The sequence below is a fragment of the Corvus cornix genome, chromosome 22 (genome assembly GCF_000738735.6).
Source record: "Corvus cornix cornix isolate S_Up_H32 chromosome 22, ASM73873v5, whole genome shotgun sequence".
NCBI classification, from domain to species: domain Eukaryota; kingdom Metazoa; phylum Chordata; class Aves; order Passeriformes; family Corvidae; genus Corvus; species Corvus cornix.
Genome location: NC_046351.1, coordinates 3,887,184 through 3,907,219, shown reverse-complemented (window position 1 = coordinate 3,907,219; position 20,036 = coordinate 3,887,184). Strand labels below are relative to the sequence as shown.

Sequence of the window (20,036 nt, the reverse complement as noted above, 5' to 3'; positions counted from 1 at the left end):
TGCAGGGATTCCAGGGCTGCCAGTCCCACCTGGCAGCGAATTTCCATCCCCAGAAGCTTGGCATGGCACAAGTAGGGTAAAAACCATCCCATCCCACCCCACCCCATCCCCCCCCTGCTGTCCCCACGCCGGTGACACCCTGGGCTGGACCTGGTAGTTGTCGGTGGCATCCCCCAGCAGCCCCCCGAAGGTGATGGCATTGGTGATGCAGCCCAGGTAGATGAAGAGGATGGCAGAGATGGACTGGATATGGAAACCTTCGTAGAAGTCACTCGGGAACCAGGGCAGCTTCCTCTTGATATCCAGGTAGAGGCCACCACAAAACCTGTGGAGACACCGCCGAGGACCTGGTGACTTCCACCAAAACAGAATTGTGGAGGCCTGGAGTGGTTTGGGTTGGGAAGGGACCTTAAATCCCATCCCATTCCAGCCCTGCCATGGGCAGGGACATTCCCCTATCCCAGGGGGCTCCAAGCCGGCCTTGGGCACTTCCAGGGATCCAGGGGTGGCCACAGCTGCTCTGGGAATTCCAGCCCAGCCCCTCCCCACCCTCATTCCTTCCCAAGATCCCATTTCAATCTCCCCTTTCCCACTGGGAAGCCGTTCCCTGTGTCCTGTCCCTCCATGCCTTGTCCCCAGTCCCTCTCCAGCTCTCCCAGAGCCCCTTCAGGCCCTGGAATGTTCTGGAAGCTCTCCCTGGATCCTTCCCTTCTCCAGGGGAACATTCCCAGCTCTCCCCACCTGGTGCCGGAGGGGCTCCAGAATCCTGGAATGGTTTGGGGTGGGAGGAGCCCTAAAGACCCCTCATCCCACCCAGAGACCCCTTCCACTGTCCCGGGCTGCTCCAAGCCCCAATGTCCAACCTGGCCTTGGACACTTCCAGGGATCCAGGGGCAGCCGCAGCTTCCCTGGCCAGTTGGGAGATACATAAATATGGATACAGAAATGTAATTATTTTATGTATATATGCAGAAATCGATCTGGTGCTGCACAAAAACCCCAGGATGAGCCCGCAGGAGATGCTGATAGGTCCCGGCACCCTCCAGAGGTTTTTGGTGGTGGGTCCTTGCTCACCTGCCGGTCCAGGCCAGCTCTTCCCCGATCTCGTGGACTTCGGGCATCTCCCCATCCTCGCTGCCGCCGCCGCCGCCCCCGGCACCTGCCCGCCAGCCGCGCCATTCATCTGCCCCACCTCGTTCAGCGAGAACACCGACTTCCTGCGGGATGGGGACATCGGCCTTGGATCGGCACCAGTGCCCCCGGATCAGCACCACCGAGCCCTGGTGTGAGGACCTCGGCCAAGGCCATGGGGCAGTTCTGTGCCTGCACTGATTGTGAGTTTTGGGGTGAATTTGGACAGACCCAGAGCTCAGTTCGGGGAGCTCAGTCCATGGAGTCATGGGATGGGGTGGGTTGGGTTGGGAGGGACCTTAAGGATCATCCAGTTCAACTCCTGCCCTGGGCAAGGACACCTCCCATTAGAGGCTGTTCTAGGAGGGGGAATGGCTCTGAGCCGATCTGGGAACAAAACCTGCTGAAACCCTGGCATTTCTGCAACATTTCCAGGGGTTATTTTCAGGGGTGAAGCCAAGCAAGGCTCTCGTCCCTGAAAACTGGACATGTGGGAGTGGCCACAGGGCCCCACACCCCCCACCCACCTCTTCTCAGCCGAGGGCACTTTTTTGGGAGGCTCAATCCGAATGTTGGGGTCCCACTCTCCGGGCGGGAGGACGATGACCTCGTCCAGGAACTCATCGATGCCGGCGATCAGGTCCTCCCTGTCCCGGGCTTTGTAGGCAACGTCGCTGAAGAGCTGGGGGTGGATGCAGGACAGGGGTCAGCCTGGACGTGGCCTCCAGTCCCATGTCCTTCTGGGAGTTCAAAGCTCAGGTTTTGGGGAGATAAGGTGAAAATTGCTCTTTTTCCTTGGTTCTGAGCCAGGGGGTTCCAAACGAGGGCTGGGGGTGGCCTCCACTCACATCGTCCACCATGAGGGTTGCGATGGCCCTGCCAATCTCGTTGTAGGACTTGGCTTTCCCTGCTGGACCGAGGAGAATGAAGAGGAATCTGGGGAGGGAGAGACGCCGTGTTGGTCACCTCAGGCCACCGGTGTCCTGAGACCGCTCGATCCCGAGGGGACGGCGCTCACCTGGTGGGGACGGGCACCTCTGTCACCCCCCCCAGCATTGTGGCCTGGAGCAGCCTCACAAAGGCCACGAAGGGCTTCTCCAGGAACTCCACCTCCCCCACCAGCACGTTGGAGGCCTCGGCGTCCTTGGGGATCTTCTTGATGAACTTGTTCTTCAGCTGTCAGGAAGGATGAGAGTGGGGAAGGGAGCGGTTGCCAAAATTTGGCTTTTCCCCCATTTTTTTTCCCGCAAAAGTTGAAGCCTCAGGCTCCAAGATTTCACCTCTGGTTGTCCCAGGACTCCCAGAGGTGGGGATTGAGGAGCCGCATCCAGGAATAAGCCAGGAAAAATCCACAGAGCCGAATTTCTTCAGTAAACGCGGCTAAAACCAAGACTGGCTCTAAACTGCCCACCCAGGGCTCTGCCACCCAACCAGCAGCGTTTGGTTTTGCTCTCCTGGGTTCTCCGCAAGGAAATCTCCCTGAAATCCCCCCTGTGAAAAATCTGAGCCGAACCCCAGCGATGCCAGGAACATTTTTGGAGTTCATTCGCAGCCCCAGGCTCCCCCAAACCCCTGCCTGGCACAGAACCCCCTCAGCGCCCAGCGTGGGGGAGGTTTCTGAGCCTCCTTCCTCCCCAACCCCTTCCCAGGAGTGGGAACGAATAACGGCAGTAGGAAAACCTCATCCATGGATTTATTGCCCCGGGTCTCTTCTCCCCTGCAGCTCTTTCATTACGAGCCTAAAAGGGTTCAATACCAAGCCGGGCAGGGAGTTATGATAATCTATATGGCAGCGTGAGGGGAGGCATGTGAGCCGGGCAGCCGCCTCTCCCCGTCCTAATCTTTTAAACCCAAATGGAAAAAAAAAAAAATAAAATAAATCATAATAATAAAGCAACTCCTCCGGCGCGGCTCGGAATCAGAGCAGGAGTTACCAGCGACCACTAAGCTTCCTGAAACACCTAAAAAGTCCCTTTGTAGTGTGCCTAATAGGGCGATTAAACCTAAATGCTTTGCATATTTTGGGATTAACCCTCTGAACCCCATTGCTGGAGGGGACATTTGGGGTTCCTGAGTGGGCACCGGCATGGAGTGGTTTCTGGAAAGCTTTGCGGTGTCCCTGTCCTGTGGCTCCCAGCAATACATGGATTTCCATCGGTGAAATCCAGGGAAACAAAGCGTTATTTGTGGTGTTTGGACTTGCCCTAAAGTGCATCACCCCAGGTAAGCCCAGCAAGGACATCCCAGGGGAAAAGCAGGTTCTTATCCCATCCCATTCCCTAAAAACCTGCAGGGTCGGAGATTCTCCCTTCAGTTTATGGTGAAATCACAAACGGAAACAGAGCAAAGCTCATGTAACGAATCAGCCATTCCCAGAAAAAAGAGTCTGGGATGGGAATGGGACAAAACCCCGCTGATCCATCCCATCCCCAAGCAGGGCACCTGCCCAAGCTGCTTCCCAGCTGCTTCCCAGAAGCAATCCCAGAAGGAAAAGCCCCCCGTGGCCTCTCAGCTGAGCTTTGCGTTGAGAAAACCCCAGGCAAAACAGATCCCACCCCAAATTCCAGCCCCTCACCTCCAGAGCTGGATCCCTGTGTGCAAACCCAAGAGCTTGGATGGGATTTACCGCCCTCTCCCAGCCAATCCTTTAGGATTCCTACACCTCCAAGCCCCTTTCCTGTCCTCCCTGAAGATCCAAAGGGATTTTTTTTCCCCACCCCAAGGGATTTGACCCGGCCCAGCCTCCTGGCTCATCCCTAATTCCATGCTGGAAGCGCGGGTGTCACTTCTGGGACAGCTTCCCCGTGGATCCACGGGGATCAATACCAGCATTAACTCCCCTAATTAGGAATTTGTGTGGGTATCGACCCAGCGGAGGCTCACATGGACCCGAACAACCCCAGAGCCCAGCGGGATCATGTCAGGATGCTCCTCCCAGTGGGATTTTGGAATGAGTACCTGGTCGGTGCTCGGCGTGTCTGAGATGTCGTTCATGCTCCGGCTCTGGGCGTGACCTGGGTGGAGGGAAGGGAGGGAATGTGAGGAAAAGCCACCCCTGGTGCCGGGAGAAAACCCAGTGGGGAGACCTCGTGCAAAGAAATAAGGTATTCCTTATGGGATGTGCCACCAAACCCTGGGAATTCGGGAGAATTCCTTCTCTGGAAGGGTGGAAAGGCTGGCACAGGGCAGGGGTGGAGTCCCCATCCCCCCAAAATCCGTCTGGATGTGGCACTTGGGGACGTTGTGGCCGTGCTGGTGGTCCATGACCTTAGAGGGCTTTTCCAGCCCTGATGATCCCAAATCTCTGTGAACAGGAGCATTTCCTGTCTCAGCTACACAAACCAAGCTCCCAAGTTCAGAGGGGATTTCCCACCCACCCTCTCCCAGCCAAGCAATCTTTTAGGATTCCCACCCTCTTCCAAGTACCTTTCCTTCCCTCCCCAAAGATTTGACAGAATTTTTTCCTCCACCCTGCGGATTTTGAGCCACACCAGCACCCTCGCTCATCCCGGATTCCGTGCTGTGCTTCCGGGACGGCGGCCGTGGTGGGACCTCATCCCAACCTCCCGCTCTGCCACCGGGACTGGGAATTTGGGACATTCCAGGGATATTTGGGGGCGGTTGGTGTCCCCCCACTCACGCAGGCGGCCGTAGCTGGCGCTCTGCCGCATCCGGAGGTCCTCAGTGGAGCGGTGGAAGGCGGTGCCGGCGGCCGGGCCCCGCACGGGGCTGCGGGCTGGGGAAGAGGAGAGAGGGGCTGTGAGAGGAGGAGCGGGATCGCATTGGGAATGTCAGGGCAGGATCCCATAGGGAATGTCAGGGGCAGGATCCTGTGGGGAACATTGGGGGCAGGATCCCATTGGGAATGTCAGGAGCAGGATCCTGTGGGAATGTCGGGGCAGGATCCCATTGGGAATGTCAGGGGCAGGATCTTGTGGGGAACATTGGGGGCAGGATCCCATTGGGAATGTCAGGAGCAGGATCCCATTGGGAATGCTGGGAGCAGGATCCTGTGGGAATGTCGGGAGCAGGATCCCGTTGGGAATGTCGGGGCAGGATCCTGTGGGGAACATTGGGAGCAGGATCCCATCGGGAATGTCAGGAGCAGGATCCTGTGGGGAACACTGGGGGCAGGATCCCACAGGGAACATTGGGAGCAGGATCCCATAGGAAATGTCAGGAGCAGGATCCCATAGGGAACATCAGGAGCAGGATCCTGTGGGAATGTCAGGGCAGGATCCCATTGGGAATGTCAGGGGAAGGATCCCATAGGGAATATCCCATGGGGAACAGCAGGAGCAGGATCCTGTGGGGAATGTCGGGGGCAGGCATGAATGATCACCTGCCCAGCACAGGAGACACCAGGAATGTGCTTTTCCTTCCCGTGCCCTTATCCCACCCATCGGAATATTCCCAGCGGCAGTGAGGGGATATCGATGAAAATCTCCCACCCCAAATCTCCCTGCCCCACACGAGGAGCCAGCACCACCCCAGCCCAGCCCAGCGCTGCCTCTGGGGCCATCAGTGCCTCCAGAAGGGACATTTCTGTTCCTTGGGAAGACCCCACATCTGATTTGGGTTCTTAATCCCGTCATTCTCCCAAGAAACCCGCAGTTGGGATCTGCCAGGATCTCCTCACTCCAAAATATTCCCACTGGCTTCCATCGGGCTCCATGATTCTCCTCCCTAAACGGGCGGCGAATCCCATTTTTCATCCCAGATATTGAAGCCGAATCACTTCACCGCAAACATTTCCTTTTTCCCCCTGGATTTTCTGTCTTGAGCCCAACGTTTTCCCAGGAAACCTCCTAAATTCCCAAAATTCCTTTTGGAGAATCCCCTGGAGCGCTTTTGCTGCTCCGCATCTCCCCAAGGTCCCAGCTGCCACCAAGGCATCTCTCCCCGTTTCTTTTATTGTTAAACCCAACCAAACCACCTCTGAAATTCCCGCTGGATTCCTGTGCCAGCGGGATTTATCCCGATATCCGCCACGGAGCTGCCGTGGGCACAATGAATGGGAGGGACGCCCCCTTTCTCCACCATTTCCTCCTTGGAATGTCCCTCCTTGGAAACTCAGAGCAATTCCATCCCCTCAGCAAGGCGCTAAACCCAACATTCCCAAGCCGTGCTCAGTTTTGGTGGATTCTGGGCAAGTCCTGGCTCGGATATCTGGCCCCGGGACACGGGAATGCCCCCGGACTGGGAATGTTGCTCGTTGATGGCCACTCCCGGGAGCTGCTGTCCCTGGGAGCAGCCGGAGCCCGGCAAATCCGGGGCTCCACCGAGTGACCTCCCGCTAAACCCGACCAAATCCCCTTTTGTAAGGGCTGGGCAAAGGCGGGATCAGCCGGGAGCAGACCGGATTTGTCTGCGCCCGCCGCGCCAGGAAACCCCGGCGCCAAGCCATGGCACCCACACTGCACCATTGTCCTCACGGTGACGTCATTGCATGGCGCCATTGTCCACGCAGTGACATCATCGTACAGTGGCATTGTCCTCATGTGGTACCATTGTCCCCACAGTGACATCATCACACATCACCAATGCCACCACACAGCGCCATTGTCCCCATGGTGATGTCATCACATGGTGCCATTGTCCCCACTGTGACATCATTGCATGGCGACATTGTCATCACATGGAGATGACATCACACAGCGCCATTGTCCCCATGATGATGTAATCACACAGTGATGTCATCACACAATGACACTGTCCTCACACAGCGACACTGTTCCCATGGTGATGTCATCACACAGCGCCATTGTCCTCACACGCTGATGTCATCACCCGATGACATCACCACCCAGTGACGCTGTCCCTGCCGTAACCACGCCCCCTCCCACAGCACCGTCCATGTCCCGAACGCGCCCTCAGCTTCCGGCTCCCTCACCCACCAGGGGCAGAATTTTAGGGTCTTTCCCAGGGCAACAAACACCTGGGTGTCCCAACCCCTTGGGTTCCTCCTCCCCTTCTCCCGAGATATTCCTCCCCGACGCCCGAGGGTGCCACCAGGCGCCGGCTGGACCCCGAGGACTCACCGGTGTTGGAGGACACGGATTTGCCGATGTCGGCCAGGGAGCGGTGGATCGGCTTCTTGGTCTGGTGGCGGTGCTTGCGCAGGAGGACGTAGCTGAGCTTCTCCCGCAGCTCCGGCTTCAGCAGCCCGTCCTCGATCTGCTTCTCGATGACATCCTCTGCAACGCCCGCCCGTGGTGACCCCCGGAAAACCCCCAAAACCCCCCAAAATCTGCTCCTTTAGCAGCCCGTCCTCGATCTGCTTCTCGATGACATCCTCTGCAACGCCCGCCCGTGGTGACCCCCGGAAAACCCCCAAAACCCCCCAAAATCTGCTCCTTTAGCAGCCTGTCCTCGATCTGCTTCTCGATGACATCCTCTGCAACGCCCGCCTGTGGTGACCCCCGGAAAAGCCACAAAATCTCCCCAAAACCTCCCATTCTTGATCTGCTTCTCGATGGCATCATCCCCAACATCCACCCGTGGTGACACAGGAGTGACCCCCAAAATCTCCCCAAAATCTCCCATCCTCGATCTGCTTTTTGATGGCATCCTCTGCAACATCCAGCGAAGGTGACCCAGGAGTGACCCTCAGACCACCCCAAAATCTGCTGCTTCAGCAGTGACCACCAGAACCCTCCAAAATCTCCCATCCTCGATCTGCTTCTTGATGACATCATCCCCCACACCCACCTGTGGTGACCCAGGAGTGACCCCTAGACCCCCCAAAACCTCAACACAACAATTTCTGGGAGCAGCTGAGGGGTCCCAGCTCCTTCCTTTGCTCGTTCCCAGACACGTTTGGTTTATGGAGCAAACAAATGAGTTTAAATCCATTCCCAGCGTTTGAGGACACGGGGAAAAAGCCTCCAGGGGCTCCTACCTATGATTTGGGGCAAGGAGTATCCATCCAGGTCCAGGAGCACCGTTCCCGTCTGGAGACACGTCCGCAGCTCAAAGAGGCTGTGCAGGGACAACGTGGACACGTGGGGTTTGCTCCACCTCTCGCCACCTTCCTCCACCTTCTCCTCGAACTTGATCCACCTGGAACGAGAGCGGGACGGGCCCAGGACAGGGCGGGTGTGAGGATTAGGGAACGGCTTTTCCTGGGGAGTTTCCCCTCCATGGAAAGTTGGGATTAATTAATCTTGCAAAGTTTTCGCTCGTTATCCGGGGTGGGAAGGGAGAACCTGGTGGTGCCGCTCCCCAGAGAGCTGCTTCCAGGATTATGGAGGGGAGGCAAAACTCCCAATCCCACCAGGAAACCCAATCCTGTGGATTTCCACATCCTCAAATTGCTCCTGAGAGGTTTGGGAACTGTGGAATGGAGGAAAAACTCCCAATTCCTTGGTTTTCCACCAGGAAACCCAATCCTGTGGATTTCCATGTCCCCAAATTGCTCCTGCAAGGTTTGGGAGTTCTGGAGCAGAGGGAAAACTCCCAATCCCACCAGGAAACCCAACCCTGTGGATTTCCATGTCCCCAAACTGCTCCTGTGAGCTCTGGGAGCTTTTCCCATGGAGGTGACGTGGCCTGAGCCTGGATCTGCTGCTGCTTGGAGCAGCCCGTGGGAGAGCAAATCCCAGAGCATTCCCAACATCCCAACAATTCCTCAGGAATGCTCAGACCCCACCCTGGGCACTCCATCCCCACGGTGGGAGACGGGAGGATGGGCAAACCCTCGGGATTCAGCCCTTCCCTTCCTTGATTTTATACTGAAGATTCCAGAGAAACTTCAGGAATGAGGTGGATGATTCCTCCCGGCTCCCTGGGAACAGGGCTCGGAATGCTGGAAGGGCAGATCCTGGTTTCGGGGGAAAAAGCTGCTTTCCCTCAACAGGCTCCAGGGATTGTCCTATCCAGAGATGAACGGGCACCGCTGGGATTTGGGCTCCTGCTGCCCCACATGGGAAGGACGGAGGAGGAGAAGGGATTTTGGGAAGAGCTGGTGGCTCTGGAATGCTGCAGGGGAAGGCCGGGGAAAGGCCGGGATGGGATCAGCTGCTGCAAAGAGAAAATCTCAGATGTCCCTACTGAAAAACTCCCAGAATATTACCTGGGAACAGCAGGAATGCTCCAACAGAACCCCAACACCCCCAAAATCCAACGTTTGGCCCTGGTGCCCATCCCACAGCTCCCCTTCCCAGATTTCTTTGGAGAATCCCTTTCTCCAGCCCTTCAGCTTTCCTCAGCAGGGAATTCAAGCTTCCCGCGGCGGCTCCCGCCAAGCGCCGGCGCCGCTCTCCCAAAGCCGATTAGGCCGCTTTTCCTTTCCTTCTGCCCCGTTTTCCTGAGGAAATTGGGTTATTAGGGAGCGGCCGGGGCGAGTGTGGGATTCGGGGCACGTTTCCAGCAGCGCCTTTGCCCCAGGATCGGCATCCAAGGATTCTTTCTCCAAGGCTACTGCGAATTCCCACCTCCCTGCTGCTCCCAGCATCCCGATTCCCATTTTTTCCCCGTTTATTGTGGATATTGTGGAGCAGGTGGAGCGGATCCCACCTTCTGCTCCCACCCCTGAGGATAAAGAGGCTCAACCTGGCTGGAGAGCGGGAATCGGGACTTGGGAAACCTCCATGGTCCCAGGAAAAGCTTGGAAATCTCCACCTCCCGGCCTCCCTGATGAAAATCCCAATGCAAACATGGATTTTTCCAAGCTTTTCAGGGAGTGGGAAGGCAGAAGTAAACATGGATTTATGGAAGATTAAGGTTAATTAAGGTTAAAAAAAGAATTAAGGTTAAAATTAAGGAGTCGGAGCAGGGATTGGAGCCAGGGGGATGCTGAGGAGCTTCCCAAATTTTGGCTGATGCAAAGAAAACCAGCCCAAAAGAGAGGATCGGCATCCACAGGGCCCGATCCCGATCTATCCCAATCCCTGGCGTCAAAATTCCACACCCAAACTGGGAAATCCCACGGGAAAGGGCTCGGGATACCACCTGGACCCCCTTCCCAAAGCTCCCCCCCAAAAAATCCCAACCCTTGCAGAGCTGAGGTCGGGAAGGGAAAATCCCGCTTGGATTTGGGATCTTCCCCTGGGTAAGATCCCAGTCCAACAAAGCAAATTCCACCTGCAGCTCCTTTAATGATTTTTTTAAGGATGGAGCAGGTGGGGTTTCATTTTTTATGGATCAGGGGTGGGAAAAGTTTCACTCCTGGCCTGGCCAGAAAAAGTGTGGAGGGAAAAAAATCCTGGGAAAATGTTCTTTGTGCCCCCTACTCCGATTTCCCAGCTGGAATTCTCCAGTTTCCCAGCACGTTATCCCATTTTTTACCCGTCCTGCAGGGCTCTGGTGGCTGGGAGGGGGAAAAGCTCCAGCTCTGGGATTGATCCAGCCTGAGAAAATTCGGGATAAGATGGGAAATCTTCCTCCTCCTCCTCAGGATGCAGCTGAGGTGCACATCACCCTAAAATCCCATTTTTCCCGCATTTCCCTGACTCGGGAATGTCCTTTTTTTAACACCACTGAAACCGACGCTCATTCCGATTCCGTTTATCCACGGGGATATTTTGGGAGGGGATTTTTTCCCCGGCACATTCCCAAATCCCCCCTGACCTGGCCGACTCCTTCCACTCCATCTCGTCCCCGTCGTGCTGCAGGGTGTCCATCTCCGTGAAAAGGGTGGGATTGGGGAGCTCATCGTCCTCCCCCAGGATGTAGCGGAGCCGTTCGGCGGCCGGGGACACTGCCAGGGAAAGCAGAGCTTTAATTCCATGGGAAACGGGATGATCCCGCTCCGTTCCCCCAGGGAAAGGCCCTGAAGGGGGGAAAGAAGGAGCTGTAGGGTGGTTTGGGATCATAAAAAAGGGAGGGAAATGGAAGAAATGTGGAGGAAAATATTAAAGGGGAGGAATGGGGGAACTCCAAGTGATGCCGTCCCGAATTCCCTGTGGAAAGAGATGCGGGATGCTGGGGAAAGGAGGAGTGGGATAAAGGTCCAGGAACACAAAACCATCCAGTTCCCCTTTCCAGGAGATTCGTGTGCCCCGTTTCCATGGGGTATCCCACAGTTTTCCCTTCCACGGATCCCATTTTTGCCAGGCTCCATCACAACCAAGCCCTTCCAACACGGCACGCTGGGATTTCCCGGTTTTCCCGCCGCATTCCCGAAGGGAAGCGGGATCATTCAAGGGCAATCACACAAATCCATCATTCCTGCAGGGAAAAATTCCATCTTTTTCCAGCCAACAACACTCCAGCCTGGGAAGGGGCGTTTATGGCTTCTGGCTCCGTGCGGAGCGATCCGGGAATGGGATCGGGGACACGTCACCTGCCAACCTCCTGCCTGCTGGGAAAAGGCTTTTCCATCTCCGGCACATTCCCGGTGCCCACGGGAGGGTGACGAACCTCCCGGGAAGAAAAAAGGTCTGGATTTGCTTTTAACCCTCTCTCTCCTCTGGGGCTTCTCCAGCAAAACTTCCTAATTTTGGTGGATTTGGGGACAAATCCAAGCCCTGGGTGCAGCAGGGATGGGGGTGAACCCCAAGGAAGAGGTGAAAATCCACCTGAAATCCATGGAAATGGCGTGTTTGGAATACAATCCTGCATCTCCTAATGGAGCAGGAATGATCCAGGCTTGGAAAATGTGATTTTTTTGGGGCAGAATCCTCCTTTTCTCCAAGCTGGGAATAACAAGGTTGGGAAATTCATCACTTAGAAAATCAGGGAATTAAACTGCCGTGGATAAATGGAGGGAAAAACGGGAATATGGCCCCTTTTCCTGCACAAAGGAGACGACGCCCAGGTCCCCAAAGAAGAGGAAGTCCCTTTAGGCTGAACCTGCTTAGACCTCTTAAGCTCCTCTAAGCCGAGCCTAAAGCCCTGTGGCCCGGTCCTGCCGCCATTCCCATAAAGCTCCATTATTATGATTATCAATATTCCCGGTCGTTTTGGGGCTGGGCTCTGTGCCTGGAGGGTTTCAGGCTCCCTAAGCCTGGCCGTTGTTCTCGGAAAAGGGATGAAATGGGGGCAATTCTGGGCAACCCTCCCCACCAAACCCGAAATTCCCTAAAAAAACCCCAAACTGGCCACGGATACCATGAGCCGAACGGCAAAACATTGGGATTTTGCTGGAAATCCCTGTGCTGGGTGGGGTCTCTGGTGGGAAAAGGGGGATTTGGAATTCCGCACGCCCTCGATTTGGGGGTTGCTGCTCCCGACTCTGCCCAAATTCCCTCTTTGGGGTTTTAAAAACGGATCCCTCCTTCCTCAGCCTCCCCAGGGCCTCATTTTGGGGTCTCGGGGCTGAAACCCCAAAAACCGATGGGAATCTTGTCCAGAAAGAGCTTTTTTTTTAGCTTCTTTTCTTTATCCTGCCAGATTTTAAGGAATAAATTCAACTTCCAGCACCCAACTTGTGCTTCCCTCCCTCCCCGAGGTGTTCGACCAACCCCGCCAGGACTCGGCCAGGCAGCCAAAATTCCTGGGATTTGTTCACCTGGAGAACCCTTTCACAGCCGGGAAAGCACCTGGCCCTCCCCGCTTTGGGGTTTTTTCATTCCTGGGAATTCGATCCAGCACTGAAAATCCCGGGAAGCGGCAGGTGTTTGTTGGAGAGGGTGAAAGCAACGGGGACAGAGGCCAGACCCCACAAAACACCCCCAAATCAGCCCCTGTTCCTTGAGGATACCGCTCGGGGGGGCCCGGAGCCGATCCAGATCTCCCTGAACCAGATTCTGGCATGGGAAAACACCCCCAGCTCTGGGATTTCGGGCGCTGCAGATTCCCACGGAACCCTGGGAATACTCAGGCTCATTCCACACGCGCGGACCCCACATTTCCATGGGAAACGGGACAGGAATGACCTAAACCTCCTGCCTGTGAGGCGCAGCCACCCTGACCCCGATCCAGCAGCAAAACCTCCTCTGGGGATCCTTCTCCAAAGCAAAATTCCTGCTCTGGCTTCAGGTAGAGCGAAAAAAAACCCGGGATAAAATTGGGGCCGAGGGAATGAGGCGCTGCCGGGGCTCTGCAATCCCGAGTTAAGGTCCGGCGTTAGCCAGGGGCTGCCACGGATTCTCCACAGCCTTTCCCTGGATTTTCCTGCCTCAGACGAGTCCCCACCTCCCCAAAGAGCCAGGATACTGGGATGCACATCCCATGGGACTCACCACTCCTTCCCTGCTCAAAAAAACCCCAAGTTTGGGATATTTTTGACCCTTTCAAATACCGACTTTTCCAGCGGAAGCTGGGAGTTCCCCAATTTATTTTTGGGATGAGCTCTGGAGCTGCGCGCCTGGAATTTGCCTGCCATCCCCCAGGCTGCTTTTCCAGGGGGAAAAGCTGCTTTTCCGAGGGAAAAACGAATTTTAACCCGCCCCCCCCGGAGCTTTCTCCCCCCCTCCCTTTCCCCCCACCGCGGAGCGATGGGAAAAAAATCCCAACCAAGCCCTACCTGGAGTTGTTTCCTTTTTTTCCCCCATTTCTTCCCGGCTTAAACCAAACCTTCGCTGCGCGGTCCCAAAAAACTCCAAAGCCCCGGAGTTCCTTTTTCCTTTATCCTTTATCCACTGCGGCTCGCTAAACTCCCGGGGCTTAGGGAGCAGATTACCGGGAATAAAAAGCACTTTCCTCTCTCTTTGGCTCCCATGACGGGAAGTTACCAAATCAGCCGGGATGCGAGAGGGAGAGGTGAGCGCTTGGAAAAGCAGCGGGATCCAGGGGAAAAGGGGAGGGAAGAGCAGAAATCAAAGATTTGGCCGTCGCTCCCTGCGGGATTTTCCTCTCCCACCCGGAGCGCGGTGGGAAAAGCCCCTTCAAGCTCTGGGGTTTGTTTTTCAGGGAAAAAGGCACCAAAATCAGGGAGATTTCCCGGGATTCTGCAGAGCTGAGGGGTTTTGGGGTGGGTTTTTCCTCCATAAAATGAGTTTTTCTGTCCAATCCCTCAAAGCAGCCCGGAGTTGTCTCCGAGTGGCATTTGCTGCCTGTGGAAAGGAGGAGAAAGGAGGGGAAAAGAGGGATAAGGAGGGGAATAGAGGGGGAAAGAGGGGGAAAATGGAAAAGAAGGGAAAAAGAGGAAAAAGGAGGGGACGTGGTCCTGCTCCCGCCTCCCCCGAGGGCACGGAGGAGCCGCCAGAGAATAAAAAACCACTCCCCATGAAAAAAAACCCCAGGAAATCTTCGCCTCCCGAAGGGAAAAGCGGAGCCGAGCCTCCGCCCGCCCCACTGGAGCTGAACCCAGATGCAAATTTCCAAAGGGGGGGCTGGAAAAATCCCACCCCAGGGCCCGGCAGCCGCTTTGCCGTGCGAAATGTTAATCTTCCCTAAGGAGATTTCCCGGGAGTGGGCAAAGCCCCGGCAAAACCCGTCGGGAACGAGGTGTGATTCCCAAAGATTGTCTGCACTCCCAATTCCAGCTGGGAAAACCCCTCCAGACCCATCCCAATCCCATTCCAATGGGAAAAACCCACCGGGAACGAGGTGTGATTCTCAAATATTGTCTGCACTCCCAATTCCAGCTGGGAAAACCCCTCCAGACCCACCCCAATCCCATTTCAAATGTGAAAAGCCCACTGGGAACGAGGTGTGATTCCCAAAGATTGTCTGCACCCCCAATTCCAGCTGGGAAAACCCCTCCAGACCCATCCCAATCCCATTCCAATGGGAAAAACCCACCGGGAACGAGGTGTGATTCCCAAATATTGTCTGCACTCCCAATTCCAGCTGGGAAAACCCCTCCAGACCCATCCCAATCCCATTTCCAAAGGGATAAAAATAAAACCCGGGAACCACCGGCAGAAGCAGCGCCAAATCGCGCATCCGAGGCGATTCAACCGCGCATCCAAGGATGCTCCAAAGGCCCTCCCGGATTTCTGGGAAGCCCGCGGGCACTCACTGGTCCTGCTGGCGTTGTCGTTGCCGCTCTCGGCCCAGCCCTGGCCACCGTCGTCGGTGTCCGAGTGCTCCGGGCGCCCGAAGTGCCGCTCGCTCTCGCTTGTGCGGTCCCGGCTGGAGCCCGGGGACCTCCGGCGGCGCCGCTTCCGGCGGTACCCGCGGGGCACCGGCACCCCGATGTAGATGGAGTGGTAGTCTGGGCATGGGGAGAGGGTTAGGGGGAATTCTGGCTTCCAGTTGAAAAAAAAAACTTCAGTTTTCAGGGAGAAAATTTCCCGGTAGAAGTGATGTGGGTGGGGCGGTAACTGGAGTTAAAAACTTGATTTCCAGGGAGAAAAATTCCTGGCGGAAAAGATGTGGATGGGGCGGTAATCCAGAGGGAAGGGGAGAGATTTAGGGGGCAGAGCTGGGATTTCTCACTCCCAGTTAAAAAATAATCACTTTTCAGGGAGAAAACTTCCAGGTAGAAATGACATGGACGGAGCCGTAATTGGAATAAAAAATTCGATTTCTGGGTGGAAAACTCCCAGTTTTGAACACCAGGGAGGAGCTTTCCCTCTTCCCACCAGGCTTAACGCTCTCCCAGGAGCCTTTTCCATGCCGGGCCTGGGATGTGCCGGGAGCTCGGATGGATCCGCGGGCAGGGAGAGTGGGATGTCCGCGGCATTCCCGGGATTTCACTCACTCACCTTCCTCATCCTCGAATCTCCTCCTGGAGCCGCCGAGGCCGTGCTCGCTCATCCCATCCTCATCCTCCAGCATGGTCCCGCTGCTCAGGGGGAGCTGGGCTGGGCAAGGAACGGGGGTTTAGCGGGATTTGGGATTTTAATGGGATTTTAGTGGGATTTGGGATTTTAATGGGATTTTAGTGGGATTTTAGTGGGATTTGGGAGGGGATAACCTCTCCGAACACCTGAGTGGGGCTATGGGAATCCTTCACCCGGTGAAATCCCAGCGGGATTCCCAGCGGGAGAGCCGGGAGCTTCCCTGGGGATCAGCGGGACCCTCTGGCACCGCTGGGTTCAGCCCTGCCTTGTCCTGTGCCATCCCTGCTCTCCTCTCCCCATATTCCCGAAATCCCAGCTGGATTTCCCCCGGATCCCATCCCCGGCCTCCAATTCCAGCTGCTCAGAGGACGAGCAAGGCTGGGAGAACGTTCCAGAGATTTTCCTTCACAAATCCCGACAAAACCTCAATTCCCAGGAATTCCAGAGCCCCCCGTTACTCCGGGGTGACCCTGCACCGCTCCAAGGGGATTTTCCCAGCACACATTTCCCTTTCCCCAGCTCCGATCCCGCATTTCCAGCTCTTGCCCTGCTTGATCCCAGTGGGATTTCTCTGGCGCTCGGCCAGGGCCGTCAATGAATTAATTCATTAATGAGCCCTAACGAGCTGCCCCCGCTGATTGCCTTTCACACTCGGCTGGGGGGCAGAGCCGTGGCTATTCCTGGCCGCCCGCTCGATGCTCCCAAGGGCACTCGGAGGGCGAGCGGGAGCAGCCGCTCCGCGTTCCCGCGCCATTCCCGCGCCATTCCCGTCTATTCCGGGAGAGAAATCCCAGCTCCAGCCGAAGAGCTCGGAAAAATGGGAACAGCCAGAGCTGCTGGGCCTGGCCTGGCCGGGTGGGCTCTGCTGGGTCTGAATTCCCGACACTTTTTCCCTCAGGAAAATCCGTTTATCCCAGTCCAGCCCAAGTCCAGTTTATCCCAGTTCAGCCCAAATCCAGTTTATCCCAGTCCAACTCAAGTCCAGTTTATCCCATTCCAGCTCAAATCCAGTTTATCCCAGTCCAGCTCCAGCCTGATCCCAGTTGAGATTTAAAGTCGATTTCTGGGATTTGGGATTTTTCCCATCAATCCCACACTTTGGCAGGGATTGATGTCATTTAGGGGCCAACGGCTCCGGAGGGAAAACCCAAACTGGGGAGTTTTATGGGATAACATCATCCGTGAGCCTCAGCTTCCCAAAAACAACATTCCCGGGTGAATTCCAAGGATTTTAGCAAGCAGGAAAAGCAGGAAAATATCCCCCAGCCTCAGGCAGGAATATTTTTGCTCCTTCTAAAAGCTGAAGGACCAAAACTCCCAGGAAATTCCTGCAGCTTGGGATTCCCGGGTGACGGATTGGGATACACAACCCTCCAGCCGGGATAATATTGGGAAGAAACAGGATTTTTTGGGAAATCCGGTTGAGCTGGGCAGCACAAAGAACTCCCGGGGTAAAGCCAGGCTTTGTTAGACCCGGATAAATGAAAGCTCTCGATCAATTCCGGGGTCGGAGAATCTGGGATTTTTCCCTCTATTTCCCACACGAAGTTTTTACCCCCCTAAATCCCTGAAGCGCTGGAAAACCCGGCTCTAATTCCATGGAAATCAGGGGAGGGAAGCCAAGCGCTGCCACTTTTCCCAATTAAACCCCAAACGCCCCCCAAAAATGAATTTTCCCCTAAAAACTCACCTTGAGCTCCCCAAAAATTATTCGGGAATGGGCTGGGGCTGCGGAGCGGGTTCAGGGAAAGCCGGGATCGCCTGGAGTCAGAGCTGCTCTTCCCAACATCCCATCGACCCCAGTGCCCGGCAGCTCCCGCATCCCGATGGATTTGGGGCAGCGCCGATTGATTTTGGGAGCGCAGAGGATCACGGGGAGCTCTGGGGAGGGAGGGCCGGCGGGGCCGGTGGAATCCGGCCCTGGAAAAGGCTCCATTTTCCACCAGGATGTGGAAAATTCCCGTTGTTCCTCCCTGGCCTGCGGGATTCGGGTTTTCTGGGATTGTGGGGCTTTTTTTCCAAGAATTTTGTCTCTTTTTGAGGGATTCTGATGCCCATGCTCGGTGTCCTGATTTTAGGGAATGGGAGGAATTTCCTCAGGGAAGTGAGGGGTGTCAGCAGGAGTGCGATGATCCCAAATCCCCCTCAGTGCAATGATCCCGAATCCCTCTCAGTGCGATGATCCTGAATCTCCCTCAGTGGGATGATCCCAAATCTCCCTCAGTTGGATGATCCCAAATCCCTCTCAGTGGGATGATCCCAAATCTCCCTCAGTTGGATGATCCCAAATCTCCCTCAGTGGGATGATCCCGAATCCCCCTCAGTGCAATGATCCCAAATCCCTCTCAGTGGGATGATCCCGAGTCCCTCTCAGTGGGATGATCCCAAACCTCCCTCAGTGGGATGATCCCAAATCCCCCTCAGTCCGATGATCCCAAATCTCCCTCAGTGGGATGATCCCGAATCCCCCTCAGTGCGACGATCCCAAATCCCTCTCAGTGGGATGATCCCGAGTCCCTCTCAGTGGGATGATCCCAAATCCCCATCCATGGGATGCTCCTACACCCCCTGGAGAGCGGGATCAGCCCCTGGGCAATCCCACCCAGCCTGGGGAGGGGTTGGGGTCAGGGTTGCCCACGGAATTATTCCCAGTTCCTCGTTTCACTTCCCACATCCATGAATTCGGGTTCGGGAATCTCGGCCGTGACTCCGCTCCCGTTTCACGCCCGGATTCCTCCTCTCCCTCCAGCTTTTTATCGGGAATATCAATAAATCCCCATCGAACAGCGCCCGGCCCTTCATCCCAGCAAAAAACCGGGACTGGGAGATGGGATTTGGAGCTTTGAACCCACCCCACATCGGGGCTTTTCCGGGAGATGCTCCCATGGCACAACCCGGGTGGAATCTGATGCTTTATCCCCGCTCCCGTTTTCCTCCCAGCTCCCGTTGGATGGGATTTTCCCTTCCCTCTGGAGAAGGCTCCACTTAGGGGCAATTTGGGAATGTCTGTGGCATCCCTGTTGATGTCGGTGTTTTGGGAAAAGCTTTTGGGATTCTGTGCTCCTGCTTCAATCCACTTTTCCCGTTTTCCAGGCGTTTCATTCTCCCCGGGAATCGCTGGGCTGGGTGTCCAAGCTGAAGGAAAATCCTTTTTTCCCATTAACCCCAGGATGAATCCTGGGATGAGAACCCGCTCCCATCCCAGCCAGGACATTGGAATCCAGCTTTTGTCCTGGGAATCAAGAGAAAAAGAATGGGATTTCCCTTTTTCCTTCCGAATCCATGGAGATTTAAATTCCCCGGAGAGAGGGGGAAGAAGGAAGCAAAGCCAAACCCCTGGAGCCCACAAGGAAATTATTCCCTAAACATCCAAGTTCATCCCAATTCCCGAGGCTGCTCCCTGGTTTTACCTTTTCCACCTCCAAAAACTTCCCAGATTTTGGCCAAAATGCTCTCAAATATTCCAAAGGCGCCACAATGGGAAAACTCCACTTCCAATGGGAAAAACCGGATCCAGAGGGGTTTTCCAGGCCTGGGCCAGGAATTGGTTCTGGTTTGGCTGAAGGGAAAGCTGGGAATGGTCGGGAGAGGGAGACAGAGCCCGGGAATCGCATCCGGAGCTTCGGCATCCCCGGGATCCAGGCCGAGCTCCCGCTTCCCAAATATCCCAATTCCTGACAAGTGCCAGGAGTAAACCGGGATTTCCTTCGCTCCTGGGAAAAACAGACTCTTGTTCCTTTTCCTTTCCCTTTTCCCCTTTTCTTTCCCTTTTTCCCCTTTTCCCTTTTCCTTTCAATTTTTCCTTTCACTTTTTCCATTTGATTTCATTTTTTCCTTTTCCTTTCATTTTTTCCTTTTCCTTTCACTTTCCCCCCCTTTTCCTTTCACTTCTTTCCTCATTCCTTTCAGTTTTCCCTTTTCCTTTCATTTTTTTTGCCCTTTTCCTTTCCTTTTTTGACCCCATTCCCAGAATTTGATTTCTGCCTCCCGGGAGAGCTTTGCCACCCACAGGTCATGCCTGGGGCCTCAGCACAGGGATCCACTGGGGTTTTTTGGGATAAAACCCCACATTATTGGGATAAACCCCATGATTTTGGGATAAAATCACACATTTTTGGGAAAACTCCCTCATTTTTTGGCATAAAACCCCACAGTTTTGGGACAAAAGCCCCACATTTTTGAGATGAAACCCCACATTGTTTGGGATGAAACCACACATTTTTTGGGACAAACCCCCTCATTTTTGGAATAAAACCCCACGGTTTCGGGATAAAACCCCAATTTTTGGGA

At 55.3% G+C, this 20,036-nt stretch overlaps 1 protein-coding gene across 1 annotated transcript in view; it reads right to left on the bottom strand.

The window, feature by feature from the left end:
• The window catches only part of SLC4A5 (solute carrier family 4 member 5), a 31,659-nt gene extending 12,661 nt beyond the window's left edge, over positions 1–18,998 (bottom strand). The window contains 14 exon segments of the mRNA XM_039564390.1: positions 151–325; positions 1,075–1,162; positions 1,165–1,217; positions 1,659–1,813; positions 1,980–2,067; positions 2,150–2,307; positions 4,090–4,145; positions 4,772–4,867; positions 7,173–7,328; positions 8,033–8,193; positions 10,702–10,831; positions 14,981–15,175; positions 15,669–15,767; positions 17,437–18,998. Coding sequence (XP_039420324.1) covers positions 151–325; positions 1,075–1,162; positions 1,165–1,217; positions 1,659–1,813; positions 1,980–2,067; positions 2,150–2,307; positions 4,090–4,145; positions 4,772–4,867; positions 7,173–7,328; positions 8,033–8,193; positions 10,702–10,831; positions 14,981–15,175; positions 15,669–15,741 — 1,584 coding nt within the window. The 5' untranslated portion in view covers positions 15,742–15,767; positions 17,437–18,998.
• Between the last annotated feature and the right edge of the window lie 1,038 nt (positions 18,999–20,036).